Raw genomic sequence first — 18,830 nt, 5'->3', positions numbered from 1 at the left:
AATAGTTACAGGCCTCTCAGACTGGGTCACAAACTCTTCTCAGTCCTCCTGTGGGCCAGTCCCGGGCCGTCACTGCCGAGCGCTGGGCGCGCTGTCAGGCGTCTGGGGCCGAGGGGCTGATGGGAAGGGCTCTCCTCTCCCCCCGCAGGGCCAAGACCATCAAGAACACGGTGTCCCTCAACCTGGAGCTCACGGCCGAGGAGTGGAAGAAGAAGTACGAGAAGGAGAAGGAGAAGAACAAGAGTCTGAAGGCGGTGGTCCAGCGCCTGGAGACGGAGCTCAGCCGCTGGAGGAACGGTGAGGGCGGAGGTGATCCGTGGCCGGAGGGCCTCCTGGGTCCTCACCCACGTGTGAGGCTGAGCACAATGCAGTGCAGAATTTAATATCCGGGGGGGGGGGGGGTGTCCTGCCGTACATTAATTTGTGTCGAGGTTTTCTGTAAGATTGTTTCCTTCCTTTCGCTGAACGTGCTGGTGGAGCCCAGAGGTTTTCGGGGTCAAGGCAAGTCAGTCCCCTGTGCCCTCACCCCTGACCAGTGATGTTCGTTACAAAGGAAGGGCTCCAGGAAGGCTCCGAACAGACGGAGGCTGCTGCGCCTGTCTGGCCTGTTTAGTAGTTTCTGGAATTAAGTCAAAGTGTCAGCTTCAACCACGTGGCTTTGTAGCTCGTTCCCCACTCCCACAACCCTTTGGGTAAAGAAGTGCATCCTGTTCTCGGTTTTAAATGCCCTTCCACATAGTTGGCACACACAGTGCGTTTCACGGGTCGCTCTGAAGATGTTCTCTGGGTGGACTCTGTCAGCGCTTTGGAATACTTGTATCAGGTGCTGTCGCAGTCGTCTCTGTTCAACAGGAATATAGAAGCACAAAAAACTACGTTTTCTACTTAGTTTAACAACTAAACAAACCAGGAGACAGCTTTCCATCACATGGGCTCGTCCATCATCTGTGGCTGGAGATGTGATTGTGCATCAGCTTCACTTGGGAGGTAGAGTAGATTATTATAGACGTTACGGCCATTATTAGATTTTTTTCCAAATTCATTAGGTCTAATAACTGTATAAATAGGACAGCCTGCGCCAAACAGAAAAAAAGTCGTTTCAATGTTTTGTGCACAGCTTTGAAATTTCAGAATTTCAGTGGATTACACTAAAGATCAGGCTTTCGAAATAGTGAGATACTATAACAGCTCATCATCCATTCTGAAACATGCAGTTGATAGTATGGCTGATGAAATTGCTTTAATGACAAGCAAAGAGCAGGATCCTGCTCATGGAGAGCAAGATTGTCAGTCTGGACAGAAACGTTTATCCAGATGGGACAGAGAAAAAACGATTGCAGTGATGCTTCATGCCGCAGCTAATAATTTCCCCTGATTAGTGCAGAAAAAAAACGCTTTTTTTTCAGAATTATTATTTTGGTTTTGTTTTGAAGTTATTTTTCAGAATAAGATTCTTTCAGATGAGTGTAGCTTCAAAGGCTGGGATTGAAATTTGTGAAATTTTAGGTCACCAATACGAATGGCTCAGATTGTGAGTGTAATAGATGACAAAAATGTCTACTGTCTCAGAAGAAGAATAAAGTCTGAGAGGCAGTAGTGAAAGTTCCAGACCCAAGAATGCAGATTATTCTTCGTGTTACTGTCAAAAACAGCCAGTATATTTCAGGGGTAGGGCAGTGAGAGATCAGAATTTGAAAAACTAAGTCTGGGGATTAGAAATTCTTTGAGGTCTCTCTAAAACTTCATTATGAGATGATTGGGGACCTACAGCTGTGTTTACTGCCTTCAATCCCGTCATATAACAGTGAGGGATACATAACACCCCGTGTTATTATTACTTATTCCCCCTTCCTCGGGTTATTTGTCATTTCGCTAAAAGCGCCATTGTTGGTTTTCTTGTCGCCGCGCTTATCCTAACCGTTCTCATTTTGACTTAAGAGTTACGGTGCCGAGGGGAAGTGAAGAGGTTTGGGCTCTGATGTAAAGAGGGATGCCGTATTTCCCTGGTGATCGCTGTGCTCTCGCAGTCCCGGGGGGTGGACTGCTGTCAGCCTGGTTGTGAGGAAAGGCGTCCCGACCCCCTCCACCGACCCGATGTCTGCTGCACAGGGATTTCCATCATCTCCGCGCTGTGCTGCAGCGTTGCTGTGGAAACCGGCTGCCTTTGGCCTAATTCAAATGCATCGGTCTTTAGGGGCAATTTAGCATTGAGCGTCACTGCAAGAAGGATCAACACTCACTTCTCTTGCGGGTGTATTTACGGGTTTTACACGTGATCAAAGCGTTATTTATTTTTTGTAAAGGGGGGTGAGAACAGACGCGCACCTTCATCAGCCTTTAGAAAGACGCGCTAAGCCACCCCATCCGTTTTGAAAATGACACCGCCAGTGATATCAAGACCACCAACGGTCCCCATGCTCCTACCAGCGATGTTAAAGGTTTCTAAAGTAAAACAGGAGATAAGCTGGCGAACTTTTTTTTTTTGGTGCGTGAGGAGCGAGCGGTCGGTAATGGGCCGTGAGCAATAGAGAGTGCAGTGCCGTCAGATCCATTTTCTGCTCAGCGCCGATAAGCGGCTGTCACAGGCCCCATCCTCATTCTTCCTCCCGGGCTGGCTGCTCGGCTCAGGGTCGCTGTATCTTAATAACATCTGTGCTGGGAAGAGGATTAATGCAGGACGCGGCAGGCGCAGCGCCGGAGAAGGCGGTGTGGGCTTTGCAGATTGCACAGCTGACTCTGCGCTGAGCCTCGCCAACTATCTCCACACGTCCTCTGTTCTTGCGACTTTCTTATGTCACCTCTTTCATGTGTGATTTATTTTGTTTTCATGTGTGATTTATCTTGTTTTCATGTGTGATTTATCTTTGCGCGTGTGTGCTGCGAGGAGACGGTGGCTTGCGCCTTGATAAGAATATAATCTTCGTCGCAGACTCTACGGGTAGCCCGATCAACTCTGCCCGTTCAAAAGTGAAACAACTACTTCTCAACAAAACCCCCCAAAAAGTGCCCACAGCAACTCCGTGTTTTCGCCTGTCGCGTATTCAGAAAGTTTCGCAGTCTCCCCTGCGGGTTAGCGTGAAGTTTGCTGTGCCGCAGGTGAAGCCGTCCCCGAAGATGAGCAGCTCAGCGAGAGGGAGCAGAAGAGCTTGGAGACGTGCGACAACACGCCCATCATCGACAACCTGGCTCCGTCCATCGCCCTCGTCTCCACGGAGGAGAGGAAGTACGACGAGGAGATCAGCGAACTGTACAAACAGCTGGACGACAAGGTGCGCACCGCGCCTACGCGCCCTGTGCCTAAAGCAGAGTAATAAAACCGACGCTGCGAGAGTCCGTGTTCCCGCAGTATCCCACTGCCACGGGAGACGGGCCGTCGCGATGAAATTTGAACGCAACTTCCAATAAGACAATGCGCTTCAACTACTGGGGGCAAAACCTGTAAAAGAAAAGGTTTAGCTGTAGTTTTTAATTAAAGACATACCACCATCTCTGCCCGAACCGTTTCCGTTTCCAAGAGGGAAAAGGAGGCGGTTTAGGATCCAAAACCTACAGCTTTTAGGCCCTCCTGATTTGGTCAAACACCGGAAGAAACACAAACAAACAAAAAAAAACGTCACACAGCAGATTAAGTTATGGATTGGATAATATGTTTCCCTTAAAAAAAGCTCTGTTGTTATTGTAATTATAGTCATAAAAGAAAATGTAAAGAGCAAAGTCATTTTCGTCATGATCGATTTCCAGAATTTGTCCACACCCCTTAGTATTCCTTTAAACCCAGTTGAACAAGCGCAGATCTGCCGAGTGCTGTAGATCAGTATGGAGGGTGCTATGTTAATAGCTCCTGAAACATGTGACTTCCTCCTCGATGAAACGCGGTTGTGGGAGGCAGTGGTGGAGAAGTCTTAAGACTGGCCCTGCTGCAGGTTCACGGCCTTCTCACCTTCCTGAGGCAGAAGGGGGGAACGCCCCTCTGACTAAACCTCCCTCTGTGCATGTGAACATGGAACTGAATTATTGCCTGGTACCCAGGAGCCTCGCTAATGACGTTTCCCAGCTCTGAGATCCGTTTTGCTTAAACGAGCTGCGGTTTCTTCCGTTTGCTGCAGGATGATGAGATTAATCAGCAGAGCCAGCTAGCTGAGAAACTGAAACAACAGATGCTGGACCAGGATGAGGTGAGGTGGGAGCGGCTGTTAATCCCGTTAACAGTCTTGTCAGTGAAAACTGGGGTTTCTAAGAGCTGTCTTCTGAAGAACAGGTAATGAGCACTGTGCATTGGGTTGCGGTTTTTATAAAAGATGACAGAATCCCCTTGGATTTAATCGGAGCGAAATGTGCTTAGACGCTGAGAGGTATGCTCAGCTGTGCTAATTGATAACAGCTCACACCATCACCTACAAACATCAGTCACTCAGGCTGGGCACGTCAGTTGCTGTTCTGATTCTAATCCAGCACGGACACTTCAATCTGAATTATTAAATGTCACCTCATGAAGGCTAGAGGCATCTCTGTGTTCAGACACATTGATATTAAACAGTAACACAAAGGTAACTGAGTAGTGTTCTGGACTGGAAAGTTGCAGGTTCAGATCCCCAGATGTGACACTGCTGCTGTGCTCTTGAGCAGTAAAATATTCAGCAGTATTCATGGGTGCACTTTTAAGAATAAAAGTATAAGCCAAATAATTTAGTAATTGTAATTAGTGTGTTTGGTGAAAGCTTTTGAGAAAATAGACATCAGCTGTTATACACTCGCTGTCCCCACACGGCACTTCCTGAGACAGGAAAGCGTTTCATAAATTGGCTCTTCATTTGAAAGAGATGAATGAATGGATGAGTTTTTTATAGTGCTATGTAATTATTGGAGGGGTCACGGTGGCGCAATGGTTATCGTTGCTGCCTCGCAGTGCTGGGGCTCTGGGTTCAGTTTTGCTCCTGGGGTGCTGTCTGTGTGGAGTTCGTATGTTCTTCCCATGTTCAGGTGGGTGTCCTCTGGGTGCGCCGGGTTCTTCCCATAATCCAAGGACAAACTGGGAGGTTAAATGGCTTCTGGGAAAAATTGGCCCTGGTGTGAGTGTGTGTGGGTCTGTCAGCCCTGTGATGGACTGGTGTCCCGTCCAGGGTGAATGTGTGTGGGTCTGTCAGCCCTGTGATGGACTGGTGTCCCGTCCAGGGTGTGTGTGTGTATATCTGTCAGCCCTGTGATGGACTGGTGTCCCGTCCAGGGTGTACCCCACCTTGCGACCCGCAGCCTGCTGGGAGAGGCTCAGCCACAGTGAGACCTGGGGTTTCTCCTGTTCACGATGCTCTTGATGATCACAGTGTGGTCAGGAGGGTAAGGCTGACGGTGGTCTACACACACAGCCCGGACAGGATCACATGAGGACCCACCACACCCGTATACATGACACATTGGTTATTTACAGAGCAAGGATAATAGTGGCAGGCTCTCACCACACACTTTATCAATTCTCTTAATTTCACAATGATTAAAACACATGAGGGTGGCACATTTTCTTTAATAAAGCAATTGCTCTGTGTTTTACTCCCTCTAGTGGATATAATGCACAAGCCAGTGCACTTCCATTCCCAGAGATTGTTCATTTTACTGATTTATGAGCACAGTTGGCTTTCTAGCAAATATTTCTAATTCCTCCCTTCTGTGTAATTATTGCCGTGTGGCCGAGAGCTATGGCTGACCAATCCCACCCTACCCCTGGCGGTGCTCAGCCAGTTGTGTGCCACTGCTTGGAGAATCCTGGCCACAGTGGGCTAGAGTCACATGGTTGGGATCACACTGACCTTGTTCACCGCAGCCTCCCTTTACCGACTGAGCCTCTTCTCTCAGGAAGCAGCTGGATGAGATCCTTGGATCAATTAGTCACCAGTGACCTAGATGTGCTGAATGGCCTCCTGTCGTTTGTAAGTGTTCTCAGATAGTGCTGGCCGGCTCAGTAGCGCTCAGCAGTCTCCACGTCAGCTATATACTGAGCCTGAAGGAGAGGAGTCGGGGAAACTCTGTCCTCCTGACACACCTGGGACTGGGGAGCCGGGAGGAAGATCAGACTGATGTGACCAGTTCAAGTAAAAAGAGGGCGAGGGGGCTGTCCGTAATGCAAACCAAGAGTGGTTGTGTGTGTGTGTCTGTGGCAGCTCCTGGCCTCCACCCGGCGGGACTACGAGAAGATTCAGGATGAGCTGACGCGCCTGCAGATGGAGAACGAGGCAGCGAAGGACGAGGTGAAGGAGGTGCTGCAGGCGCTGGAGGAGCTGGCTGTCAACTACGACCAGAAGTCCCAGGAGGTGGAGGACAAGACCCGCGCCAACGAGCAGCTGGCCGACGAGCTGGCCCAGAAAACGGTAAGGGGAGTGTGGCTGGCTGTGGCGTCAGTCTCCCAGGGAAGAGCACGCTCTGATAACTGTCAGTTAGATAGGTCTGTGAGGCCTGGGAAAAAGTCAGGGAAGCCTGTGCTTGTATTTCCTCTGGCACTGTCAGAGGCTGAGCCTGGGGGCCAGAAACTGTATTTGATGTTTTAAAGTTTATTTTGAAAATAACAGTGGCTTTCCTTTGTCTCATAATGTCATTCATTTGCATTATTTTTTAAAAAGCTTCCAGTATAGTGTTGTTATATCAGTAAGAATAGATTGAAGGGTGGGAAAGGGACTCCCTGCTTACTGTCGTATGATGAAACAGCTCTTTGCCCTCCCTGACGTTTCCTCTGGGGTGCAGTCCAAGAACATTTTAGTGGTTTTTAATCTTCTTGACTCCAGGAGCACTTTGGTGCTTCAAGATGTTATTTGTGCATGTAAAGCAGCGCCTTCCAAAGAGAACACTAGAGGGAGAAGTGACATATCAGACAAATCAGTCGGTCTTTATAAGCAGGAGACCTGGAGACACTAAGTGCCCTGGGTCGGACCTGTGTAACCGCTGCTGTTGTTGTTTTGTTCACCGCGCCGCAGACCTCCCTGTTGTCAGTCCAGCGGGAGCTGCACCAGCTGCAGGAGCTCAGTAACCACCAGAAGAAGAGAGCAGCTGAGATCCTCAACCTCCTCATGAAGGACCTCAACGAGATCGGGGCCATCATCGGCACCAATGACGTCAAAGGGGTGAGGGCCTTGAGTCTCTGTGGGCACCACTGTGCCAGGGTTCCTGGTGAGGGCTGTGGCTCTCTCAGTGGGCACCACTGTGCCAGGAATCTAGAGTGCTCAACGGTTGTTTTTTTCTTTGTTTCCAGCTGTTTTGTGCAGGACAGCTAATTGAAGTGTCTAAGCTGCATTCCCTGCTGCAGTTCTGGGTATCAGGCCACATGTGGCCATTGCTTCTGGATCTGGATTAGCTTCTGCAGTCAGTATTAGAGATGTTGCATCCATCAAGTCCCAGGGCAAGTGTCCTGTCTGACTGGGCTTTCCATGCTCAGTCTGGGGAATTCACTCCGTGTTTCACAGACATCTGCAGCATCTTGGAGTGTGTCAATGACACTTCAGCAGAGCATAGGAGGGAAATCTCTTTAATAGACATGAAATTATTAAAAATCAAAGTAAAAAATTCCAACACAATTATCTTTAGTCTGTATTTTGACACAATAGAGCTGAAATCCAACAATGAGAAGTCCAAAGACATTCTGGAACAAAGTGCCAGGGAGCTCTCTTGTGGTAGAGAAGGAGACTGCAGCCTATTCACAATTATCTGTTACTGTTACCCTTGTTATAAGAATAAGACGTCATATTTTGTATTTAATTGATCTCAAGCGTCTGTACAGAATAAAATGTATGAGGTTATTTTCAAGTTGTGGATTCACCTGTGAAATAAGCTAACTGATCTAATAGATCTGTCGGGCCTTCTGTTTAAATTGATAGTTTTAATTTTTTAGCGAAGCAGTCCAGCGTGCTGTTTGGTGTTCCGAGCCCAGAGCAAGCCGGAGACCCCCCCGGAGTGTGTCTGCCGCTCGAGGCGAGTCTGACAGTCTGACTCTCCCTCAATGCTTCCAGATGACGGAGGTGAACGGCGTCATCGAGGAGGAGTTCACCATGGCGCGCCTGGCCATCAGCAAGATGAAGTCCGAGGTGAAGTCGCTGGTGAACCGCTGCAAGCAGCTGGAGACCTCGCAGGCCGACACCAGCCGCAAGATGCAGGTCAACGAGAAGGAGCTGGCCTCCTGTCAGCTGCTCATCTCCCAGGTAGCACCCGGGGGAGAAATATCCAGCACGCAGCTCGAACGAAGTGTTCCCTTCGCCTCGGCAGGGTCTGCTCGTTAGAGCCAAGCAGTGACGTCCTAGCGTTTAAATAATTTCTTGGGAGCATTTAAGCTTCTGTTTGTCCAGCAGATTTCGTTAAAGCATAGACTTCTTGTAGGAGAACGCATGTCTCCAAGTGTGTTTTGTTTTAGTGCTTTGCTACAAGCACACCAGGTTATCATAACATATGCTGAGTTGTGCTCTTGTACTTGTTGAAAATATCACCCTGCGGTACTCAGGGTATTTATCTGGTGAAACATCATCTGAACCTGATAACACCCTCCAGCTGAATTACAACGGCCTGTTGACCCAGATCGTTATGCATAATTAACAGAAACAAACCTGAAAGCTACACTCATTTGCAGAGAATGTTTAAATCTTTTTTTACCATCATTTCACTTTTGTGATGACCTGGTAAAATTAGTTTTTTCCCTTTATCTTTATACACTTTATGCACTTTTTATAAAAAAACCCTAGGCGTCAAACATGAGCCAGGCCATTACAGCACTGCCTGTTGTCTTTACCTAGATCCTTGCTGGAATGATGGAGAGGAGTTTATTTCCACATGTACATGTACGGTGGGATTCCTTCACGAGCCTTTCTCCCAGGACGTGCACAGTACAACAGACAACACCACACATTGTAGACAGTACATTACAACAAGCAAACTGAACTGGGTCAGCGGAGTCTGGAGCAGTTTATATATGATAATACCAGTCTTTCCAGAGCTTCATGACCACTGGAGTGAGTGCCACTGGGCGGTAATTGTTCTAACAAGTTACATTGGTCTTCTTGGGCAGTGGCATAATTGTGGTTTTCTTGAAGCACCTTGGTATGACTGACAGGGAAAGAGAGAGGGTAAGAGTGTCTGTGTATACAGGAGACAGCTGATCGATCATCTGGTAGAGATGCATCGGCAGAGGAAATACCGCTGGTGATGCCCCTGTAGTTCCTCATACAGGTGCAAGCCTTGTCTCATGTGCTTTGAGTCGTCCTCAAGCTGTTTTTCCAGTTTGTCCTTCTTTTCTTGTTTTGCCAGTTTGATGCCTTTCTCCAGGTCATACCTTGAGTTTTTATATACTGTAGTTCTCTGTCGCCTGATTGAAAGGCAGCAGACCGCACTTTAGGTGTGCAGTGCATCCATTGCTTGTGACTTTGGTATATCTGGGGTATATCTTCCTGTTAGCTGCCGCGGGTGGGAAGCTCTTCTTCAGGCGGGAAGATGCGCTTGCATTGAGTTCTCGGTGTGCTGGCTTGCTCCCACAGCACCAAGCCAAGATCAAGTCCCTGACGGATTACATGCAGAACATGGAGCAGAAGAAGAGGCAGCTGGAGGAGACGCAGGACGCGCTGACCGAGGAGCTGACGAGGCTGCAGGCCCAGGGTAAGGCGGGGGAGCGGAGCCACACACTGGAGACCCATCTAGCATATTCCTCGAGGGGTTCAAATACCAGCTCGGCTGTCATCCTTAGAGGATACAGATGTTTTTCCGCTTTGATTATTTGAGGAATAAAGTGGAAGTGTGGCTGCTAGCAATGCTGTCTGCAGCTCTGGTGTCCCGGTAGTCTTGAGTTCGATTCTGGGCTCTGGCTTCTGTGTGGAGTCTGCATGTTCTCCCTGTGTGTCGGTGTGGGGTTCCTGCAGGTGCTCTGGATCCTCTCATCTGCACAAGGTGATATCGGTTCAGCTCATGAGCGTCTCTCAGTTGTGCTTGTGCGTGCGCCCCATGCCGTCCCCACTCGGTTCCCTTGAATGTCTCCATTGTGCGAAGAGGATCATGCAGAACTAAATATACTTTATTTTTTCAGAGAAAATGCATGAAGTCTCGGTGATGGACAAAGAGAAGAAACACATGAGCATGCTGCAGGATGCAGAGGAGATGAAGGTATTGTTGTATTATAAATTTCATTCCGTGTTCCGCGGAAAGTGAAACTAAATATAAGTTTACCTTTTTGCTTTTAAAATAGTCAGACAGTTCTTATGCAAATGACATGTAATGAATATAAATTTGGAGCACATTGACTGCTACTTTTAAGTACTGTTTGATATTGAGGTTAAATTTGAATCGTATGTGTTGCTGGTTTAAAACAAACTACTTGTACACAACCATGAGGAGTGTTAAAAACAATATATTTGAAGAGGGTGGTTTTATTCGTTCAAGAGGTGACTTCTCAATATGAATGGTGGTGTCTTTGGACAGCCTGTTGAAGGCAGAAACTGTGTGTGGACCAGACACACTCTTAACTGAATCTGAGCCGTTTCTCTATGTGCAGAACACTCTGGAGCAGCAGATGGAGAGCCACAGAGAAACTCACCAGAAACAGCTTTCCAGGCTGCGGGACGAAATCGAGGAGAAACAGAAAATGATTGACGAGCTGAAAGAGTAAGGAGACTCCAGGGCCCTGAGGCGCATGGCTGTGCTGTTTGCACCACTCCTGGTGTTTGCTCATTTGTACAGATAATATCGAACTTGAGGTTTCTCCTCCTTTGTGACACCTGTTGTTTGACAATTTAGCTTGAACCAGAAGCTGCAGCTGGAGCATAACAAACTGCTCTCGGACTGCGAGAAGCTCAAGGAGGAAGAGCAGGAGAAGGACACGAAGCTGCAGAAGCTGATGTAGGTTTTTACACAAATCTCTTCTTGTTGTCACTGGACCAGCTCGACCCTTGTTGCCTGTGTGTAGCTGTAGCCTTGGGAAACCACTCTAGAAGATCAGGCTTATTAAACTCTGCAAATTCAGTGTGAGTGACTATGCATGCTCTGAGCTTCTTAAACTCAGATTCATTTTAGCCTGTACCTCAGGAATTGAGTTTAGTTAGATAAGGAGCAGTTGGAGACAAGACATGTGCAAGTGCAGGAAACAGGATACCATAACATGAATGTAAACCATGAAATGCAGCAAGACCTGTACTGCTGACGTCAGTGACTGGAGCCTGGCCAAGTACTCGCTGGCTGTGACCCCAGTGGGTACTGTCCCAGGTTGTGACCCCTACATGTGAGACCCCATGGGCTTTGTAAGCTTTGGGTTGTCAGTGAGAGCTGCACCCTTTACCTGGTGCCAACTCTGCTGGGCTCACAGTGTGCAAAAAAGGCAGATGGCACCAGAGATGTGTTATTGAGGAAAGAAGCTTATCCTCCCTGTGACAAAGTGAGAAGCACATCTGGGATTTCAGGCGGTAATTCCCCGTTGAGAGAAAGAAATAAAAGGATAAAATGAGGTATCAAATCAGCGGTTTAAAAAATGAAAACTGGAAGAAATATAACTGCTAAGAGACACTCAGTTTTTATTACAGCTCCTGTTGCTGTTTTTCTTTTATTCAGCATCCTCAATGAAAAACGAGAGCAAGCAAAGCAGGACCTCAAGGGTCTGGAGGAAACAGTGGTAAGAAAGCCTGACGTACAGTATGAGGAAAACCTGTGGAGTGTCTTGTGTTTTAAAATAACTCGTTAGGGCTGATGTTGTTGCCAGTGTGAGGTAGGGCTCTTACTTTACCCTACAGAGCCTTGAACAGAGCTCCCTTTAGATAACATAATTGAGTGCGTCAGTATTGTGTCAGCCCTCCAGGCCTGGCCTGGACCAGACTGGGCAGATACCAGCAGGGTCTTTTAAGGACTGAAACTTTCGAGTTTGTACTTGACCAGTATTTATTGACTCCTGGGAAAAATAGGCATAGTGAATTTGGAATATTTATGTAATAGAACGCTATTGGGTTTAAAATCTTGCAATATCTGTGTGGTTTTTATGAGGAAATTGGAAATTATTCTTAGGAAGTTTAAAGTTTTTTTTTTAGACTCTACCTTTGGTTGAGAACTAATTTTGAATGCTATACCAGCTCTGCAGGTTTTCTGCCACCAATCAATGTTTTTTTAATCTAATTTCTTCATTTGTATAAATCTGCTGTATAATTGTGTAGGATGGGTACCGATTAGCTGGCATTTAATGGCAAGGTTTAACGCAAATCTCAAGGACACTCTGTATATACAATGAAATAGTACATAAACTAACACAGAACTCCTCAAAAGAAAGAGTGAACATCACTAACTCTAAAGATTTAAGGAAATGTTAGATCTACTGCAAGCAAAGCACAATAGCTTAATTTCCTCTCTTCCAACAGGAAAATTTCAGTACCCCTAAGGTCTTTGTTATCATTGTTTTTGTTGGTATGATTCATTTTCCTTAGTGTTTGAGGGATGTACCCATTTTCTGAAATGATGATCTTCAAACTCCTGTGTTTGTTTTACAGGCCCGAGAGCTCCAGACACTCCACAACCTTCGAAAACTTTTTGTTCAAGACCTCACAACCCGTGTCAAGAAAGTATGTTTTCATTTTTTTTTAACCAGGGAAAGTAATAACTCTTGCTGTCAGTGTGTTGGCTAATGTCCCGTCATGTGTATTTCTGCAGGCATTTTGGTAATTGCCCTAATTAAATGTTACAGACTCAAGGCAGGGATTCCTCTCTGTAGTTTTGACCTCTCTGTTCATCTGATAACACAAAAAGGCTAAAAATAAGCTGAAAACTCATTATATGATGTGATAGAATTTGTTCATTTGAAAATTCCTATATAAAGTTAAAATTATTCTAATTTTGATTACGCAATAGTTCTGCCCCGTATTTTCTCAGACAGTGTGGATATCGGCGTCCTTGAGCTGTACAGTTCTGTATAGTTCTGTGCCTGTGGGCACTCAGGGTTTTCTCTTGCTTGCCTCGGTGAGCCTTGTCCCGTGTGAACAGCGATCTTCCTTCTCACAGAGTGCTGAACTGGACTGCGATGATGGAGCAGGGAGTGCTGCACAGAAACAGAAGATATCCTTTCTTGAGAACAACCTGGAGCAGCTTACAAAGGTTCACAAACAGGTATGAGAGCACAAGTGCAGCCTGTTCTCCCAAAAAGGTTTTTGTGGGGGCTGGCTTATTTCAAAGTCAGGTTACTATTCAGGAAAAGGGCTCATATAGCCCATTGCAACAACCACGAGATTATATGAATGGTATAAAATGATGCATGAGGAATACATTCATCTTGAATAATTATTAACACATTAGAAACATGCAAATATGATACGCTTAGATGCAAAACATAACATTTTTCCAACAGTAGGACTTTTTAAAAATATTTTATTCATTCTTGTAATTGGCATGTACAGTTTTTACACATGAAGGGTTTCTTAATTCAGGTGCTCAGTGAAGACTTTTTGTCATTCATGAATGTTTATTAAGGTAGTTACAATTTAACTTTTAAGTCATACAGGTTTTCGGTTGTATACATAGTATGATAGACTGTGCTAAATTGCCTTGTGTTTGAATAAAGTATTTTGAATTGAATTGCACAGGCTCATTCCTCTGCATCAAAGTGGGTTTTCTCTTCTTCCAAAGAACTTTATTTAAAAATATATAGAATCACTTAACTACAGCCTTGCTAATAAACACAACTTAACATCTTGTGTAAAATGAAAAGCGCAACCTACCTTTAAACATGCATGAAAGTATACATACTGGAACAGATCAGTGTTCCTATGTATGAAGAAAGGCAGTTCAGCTACAGTTACTGTTTTTCTAGTTGTAGTAGTTTAAACAAGGAAATAACTAAGCAGCTGAATAATTTTACTCTCAAGGGTACAACAGCAGTGTCTGGACCCACAACCTGTAAGTTTGGGTGAACCGGCTTACTTACAGCGCAATGCTGGCACACAAGCCAGACTCCTGGGCGAAGCAGTGGTGTTAAGAGTGGCTGACGCCCGGGTTTACTTCACACACGTCTGTACCCACGGTGTGAGACCCCGCTGTGCCCTCTCCTTCCTCCGTGCAGCTGGTTCGTGACAATGCAGACCTGCGCTGTGAGCTTCCCAAGCTGGAGAAACGTCTGCGAGCTACAGCTGAGAGAGTCAAGGCCCTGGAGACTGCACTGAAGGAGGCCAAGGAGAACGCCATGAGGGACCGCAAGCGCTACCAGCAGGAGGTGGACCGCATCAAGGAGGCCGTGAGGGCCAAGAACATGGCCCGGAGGGGCCACTCCGCGCAGATCGGTGAGGCCGCCTGCTGAACCCTTTCTCACACTGATGCGCAGCTGCGGAGGTGAAGCTCCGAGAATTGTCAGGATGAGCCTCAGCTCTGCTCGGAGTGGAGCGGTCCGTGGCTCGGCCAGCAGGGGTGGCGCCCTCACGTGGGCTGCATGTGACGGTGTCTGTTTTCTTTCCCACAGCCAAGCCCATACGCCCAGGACATCACCCAGCCTCCTCGCCCACAGCTGCCCACGCCCTCCGAGGAGGTGGAGGGGGGTCATCGGGCGCCAGCTACCACCACCACAACAAGTAGAGACAGAGTGAGTAGGCAGCGCAGAGCCGCCGCCACCCCTGGGGCTCGCCGGAGAGGGGTCTGCACTAATCACTGCTCCGCTGAAACTTCCATCTTCCAATTGGCAGCAGTAAAAAGTTTTGAGGGAAGTATGAGTAAACATTTGAGGAGATTTCAGGGTAGAATGTGAAGCTCAGCAGGTGTGAGCCTGGTCAGTACCTGGATGAGACACTGCCTGGGAAAAACCAAGGCTGCTGCTGGAAGAGGTGTTAGTGGGGCCAGCAGGGGGTGCTCACCCTGCGGTCTGTGTGGGTCCTTGCCTTGAAACCCCAAAGATGAATTGCTCAGCTAGTTTTTTTGTGTTTCAATTATTTTAAAACAATGTGAAAGGTAATAATCAAGTTAATCCATTTTGATATTGCGTTGTAGTATGTTTGTTTCTTGTTTTCCATTTATCTGAATAATTTATATTTTAAAAGACTTTGTGCAGCACAGCAGTGTCTGCTTTAGAACAGGTCAGTCACACTCCGTAGATGTATTCTGTATAATATAAGAAGACGTACAGTGGACTCAGTTCACAGGACCTTTCTAAATTGATATATCACAGAATTCAAATTGTCTCAAACACATGTCCTACTCTACAGCTCTGATAGGCCGTATAATTTATTTCATGGATCTTAGAAACTATTTCTTCGTGGAGTTTCAGTGGAAACATATTAATAGAAAGTGTGTTGTGTGCATGTACAGTATGCACACCTGGGGCTGTTTCAGCAGCACGTGTTTGAGGAGTGTCTGTCTTCTGCTAGGAATTAGTGACAAATTAACAGATTGTCCTGCAGGCTTGTCGATGGGTCGGCTTTTTCTGACAGAGGCTGTGTTTAAAGACTCGGGGAGATTTGTCAGGCATGCAGGGCACTGTGCTGTTGTGTAATGATCCCATGCTGCTGTCTAGCTGTTGATAAGGATACTCTGTGGTGCTGACTCATTACAGCCCATTAGAAACTGATATGTGAGGTGCGAGGCAGCCCTGCACAGACAGGAATTACAGGTGGGGGGCAGCCCCGTCTGTCAACAAACTGGCTCCAGACTCTCCATCTGAGGCGCTGTGTGGAATGTGTGTTGAAAAGAAAAACACATTCACTCCCATTCTTCAAGAAACGGCTCAGTGACATCTTCTAATCGTTGAGCTATTAGCAGCCAAACAAACAAGATGGGCTGAACAGCTCTAACCTTAACCCCGGCCCTCTCACCTGTAACCTTTCAGTTAGGTTTTGTGTTCGTTGAAAAATGAAAACTGAAGGTCTGTTATTAAAACAGAGTTTCAAAACACCCCGTTTCTGTCTAAAGTATACATTTCACCTTTGTTTATTTAAACGTACCTGCCAGTGAGATACAGACACAGACTGTTGTTGAAAAGTTGGGTGCTGGCTGATTTGGAAGGGAAGTAACTGAGAAAGGCAATTGAAGAGTATGGATCAGAGGAGACCAGAAATAGGGCACCAAGCCCTTTTATTTCTACAAGTCTCCACATGGGGGCAGCAGATCTTTGATATACCACACTTTCATCCATCCGGTGTCAAAAAGCACTTAAAGGAGAGCTGCAGACCCAGGGTCTCAGACCGGTTATTAAATCTCAGAAACAAACTAAGTTCACCGACGGTATAGAACAAATTCACAAATTTTGAACTGAACACAAAATTGAGGACTTTGTGAAAGTGCTGGATAGTCGCCGTTGCCTAGATAGTCCCACAAACTGCGATGTGAAGCAGCCCTTCCTGCTCACTAGTCGCTGTAATGACTCATGTAATGCAATGTACAAGTGAATAAGTACAGGTCGTGCAGCAGATATTTCACCTCAGAAAGTTTCCAACACGATCTGCATGCAGAGTTAACAAATAAGTTGCATTTATTGGCAAAACCATCTCGGAGTGAAAAGCAATATTTCTATTGGACGTAAAGAGGTGTATTCACAAGCCTGCTTGTTTACAATGTAATAAGGCTGGTTCACCTCACCGGAAGTTTTGTTGTCTCGTTCTGAATCACAGACAATGGCAGCAATATGGCGCTATACATACCTGGAAATTTAGTCTATTTTATTATGTAAATTTGAGGTTTCACAAGTTAGTGTGTACATTTCACTTGTATTGTGGTTTGAAATGCACTCATCAATGCAGACTCTCTTTAGCCCCGAAATATAAAAATAGCGTTGCAGTTCTCTCCTTTAATCCCATACAGTGACCTGGAGGTCTTCTTGCAGACCATGGGCAAAAGGCAGGATATGCCAGTCAATCAGAAAGCCGAGGGGAAAATTACACAAAAATGATAGAAGCGGCAGCATATCTTTTGACTAGGTTATGCCGACGTCTCTGTAAATCCGTTCCGATAATCACCAGGTCCGCCAGTTTCCTCCCACAGTCTTCTTTTGCCTATGGGAACATGTGAACACCTCACAGTAGGTACCCCAGGACTTGAGAACTATAACAGCAGCTCCGAGCGCCAGGTCGAGTCTCCACCCTCATCTACCACACTCGTTTTCTTCTCTGTTCTGAATTAAGTGGAGAACACGTAGCGTTTAATCCTTGTACAATTTCCCCTTACAACACTGACCTTCTCCACAAACCTTTGAGATAATATAAAATGGGCAATTTTCTGATAAACCTTTTGTCATTATCTGTTCACTAATGGAATTGTACAATACAAATTCAAATATGACTTAATAATAATAATAATAATAATTGCTTACACTTATATAGCGCTTTTCTGGACACTCCACTCAAAGCGCTTTTCAGGTAATGGGGACTCCTCTCCACCACCACCAATGTGCAGCATCCACCTGGATGATGCGACGACAGCCATAGTGCACCAGAACGCTCACCACACATCAGCTCTCAGTGGGGAGGAGAGCAGAGTAATGAAGCCAACTCATAAATGGGGATTATTAGGAGTCCATGATGGGTAAGAGCCAATGGGAAATTTGGCCAGGTCGCCGGGGCTACACCCCTACTCTTTTCGAGAAACGCCCTGGGATTTTTAATGACCACAGAGAGGCAGGACCTCGGTTTTACGTCTCATCCGAAGGAGTTAAGTGTCAGTGGTGTGGCTGTTTTCTCACACATTCGTCTTAAATGAAAAAACAGAAGCTGCTCCTAATTACTGCCTCCTTACTGAACGAACTGATATCACACACTTCAAAAACCATCCATCTGTTTTCTACCCTGCTCCTGGATGCATTTTCTCAGTGATGCCATTCAATTTCCAAATTTCGAAATCTAATTGTTTTTCCTGGTAAGCTCTTTTTTCTTTGAAATCGGCTTTAGAGAGTAAAGACGCAAGAGGATAATAAGCATAAGGATAAAGAGGACAACGTCCTGTTTCTTTCTCTTCCCGCATCACGATGTGAAAAACCTTCTTTTGTGTTTTATGGCTTCCAAACAAAGCTCTTACTGAGAGGTGATCCTTACTGCCTGTGTCTCTTCCTGTCTGCCTGGGAGTATGGCAGGCTGAGCAAAGGTTAAGGGACAGCAGCTAGGTTTATCGTAGTACTTCATGAATGGGAGGTCTTGTTTGCCGAGGGATTGTATCCTGAGAGTGAACAAAGTGAGATTTATTCCACCTGCCTTTCTTACCTGTTGTAATATCGTAAGAGGTGACAAAGATTATCTTCATTGTTGTCTGTGCTCCAGCTCTTCACTCCACTATCTGTTTCTGGTCAACACTAAGAAGAGTTAACGTTCCCAAAGACTGTTGGAAAATTGAATTGATCAGTGTGCATGGGAGGGGAAATGGTGTTGTATTACAGTCCACTGAAAAAAGCAGTCAGTGTATTGAAAGCCCCCCCCAAGATCAGGATTTTAACGTTTATCAGTCAAGCTTAGGCTTTGGTTGACCTGAACATGTCTTAAAGCATTTAATATCCTAACTCAGCTTGTGTCTGCACAATTCCTACAAATAAAGATCGCTGCCTGTGAGAGTTTGTCAGTAGAATACACTCCAGCAGTGAAAGTCCTGGTAGTGGGGGAATGAGGCCTTCTGTCTTTTCCAGACAGGGAGATAAAGATCTGAGCGCAGGGAGAGGCCAGCAGACCAGAGATACGGCCTCCAGAGGATTTTTCCTGGACCTTGTTCTCCCTGGACTTGCAGGAGTTTTCTCCGGGAGATGGTTTGTCTCCTCTTCTCATAGAGCCGCGGTTGAGGCTGGGTTGCCCGCCTGCCATCGTGTCTTTCTCTTCCCGCGATGGGGAGAGCACCCGTGAGCGCCAAGACCCTCCTCGTGCCCTCGGTTTCCAGGGCGGGCCTCGCCTTGC

At 46.3% G+C, this 18,830-nt stretch overlaps 1 protein-coding gene across 1 annotated transcript in view; it reads left to right on the top strand.

Moving 5' to 3' along the window:
* The window catches only part of kif5c (kinesin family member 5C), a 46,371-nt gene that overhangs the window by 26,359 nt on the left and 1,182 nt on the right, over nucleotides 1-18,830 (top strand). Inside the window, exons 11-25 of the mRNA XM_088930093.1 lie at nucleotides 149-297; nucleotides 3,097-3,269; nucleotides 4,107-4,175; nucleotides 6,153-6,359; nucleotides 6,960-7,106; nucleotides 7,989-8,177; nucleotides 9,501-9,618; nucleotides 10,043-10,119; nucleotides 10,508-10,617; nucleotides 10,750-10,851; nucleotides 11,557-11,617; nucleotides 12,480-12,551; nucleotides 12,988-13,092; nucleotides 14,042-14,258; nucleotides 14,435-14,554. Coding sequence (XP_088786219.1) covers nucleotides 149-297; nucleotides 3,097-3,269; nucleotides 4,107-4,175; nucleotides 6,153-6,359; nucleotides 6,960-7,106; nucleotides 7,989-8,177; nucleotides 9,501-9,618; nucleotides 10,043-10,119; nucleotides 10,508-10,617; nucleotides 10,750-10,851; nucleotides 11,557-11,617; nucleotides 12,480-12,551; nucleotides 12,988-13,092; nucleotides 14,042-14,258; nucleotides 14,435-14,547 — 1,909 coding nt within the window. The 3' untranslated portion in view covers nucleotides 14,548-14,554. The remainder of the gene's footprint in view (nucleotides 1-148; nucleotides 298-3,096; nucleotides 3,270-4,106; nucleotides 4,176-6,152; nucleotides 6,360-6,959; nucleotides 7,107-7,988; nucleotides 8,178-9,500; nucleotides 9,619-10,042; nucleotides 10,120-10,507; nucleotides 10,618-10,749; nucleotides 10,852-11,556; nucleotides 11,618-12,479; nucleotides 12,552-12,987; nucleotides 13,093-14,041; nucleotides 14,259-14,434; nucleotides 14,555-18,830) is intronic.

This window comes from Atractosteus spatula, chromosome 13 (genome assembly GCF_055471065.1).
Source record: "Atractosteus spatula isolate fAtrSpa1 chromosome 13, fAtrSpa1.hap1, whole genome shotgun sequence".
Lineage (NCBI taxonomy): Eukaryota > Metazoa > Chordata > Actinopteri > Semionotiformes > Lepisosteidae > Atractosteus > Atractosteus spatula.
The sequence above is the reverse complement of the archived record's forward strand: the minus strand, read 5'-3'. Positions and strand labels throughout refer to the sequence as shown.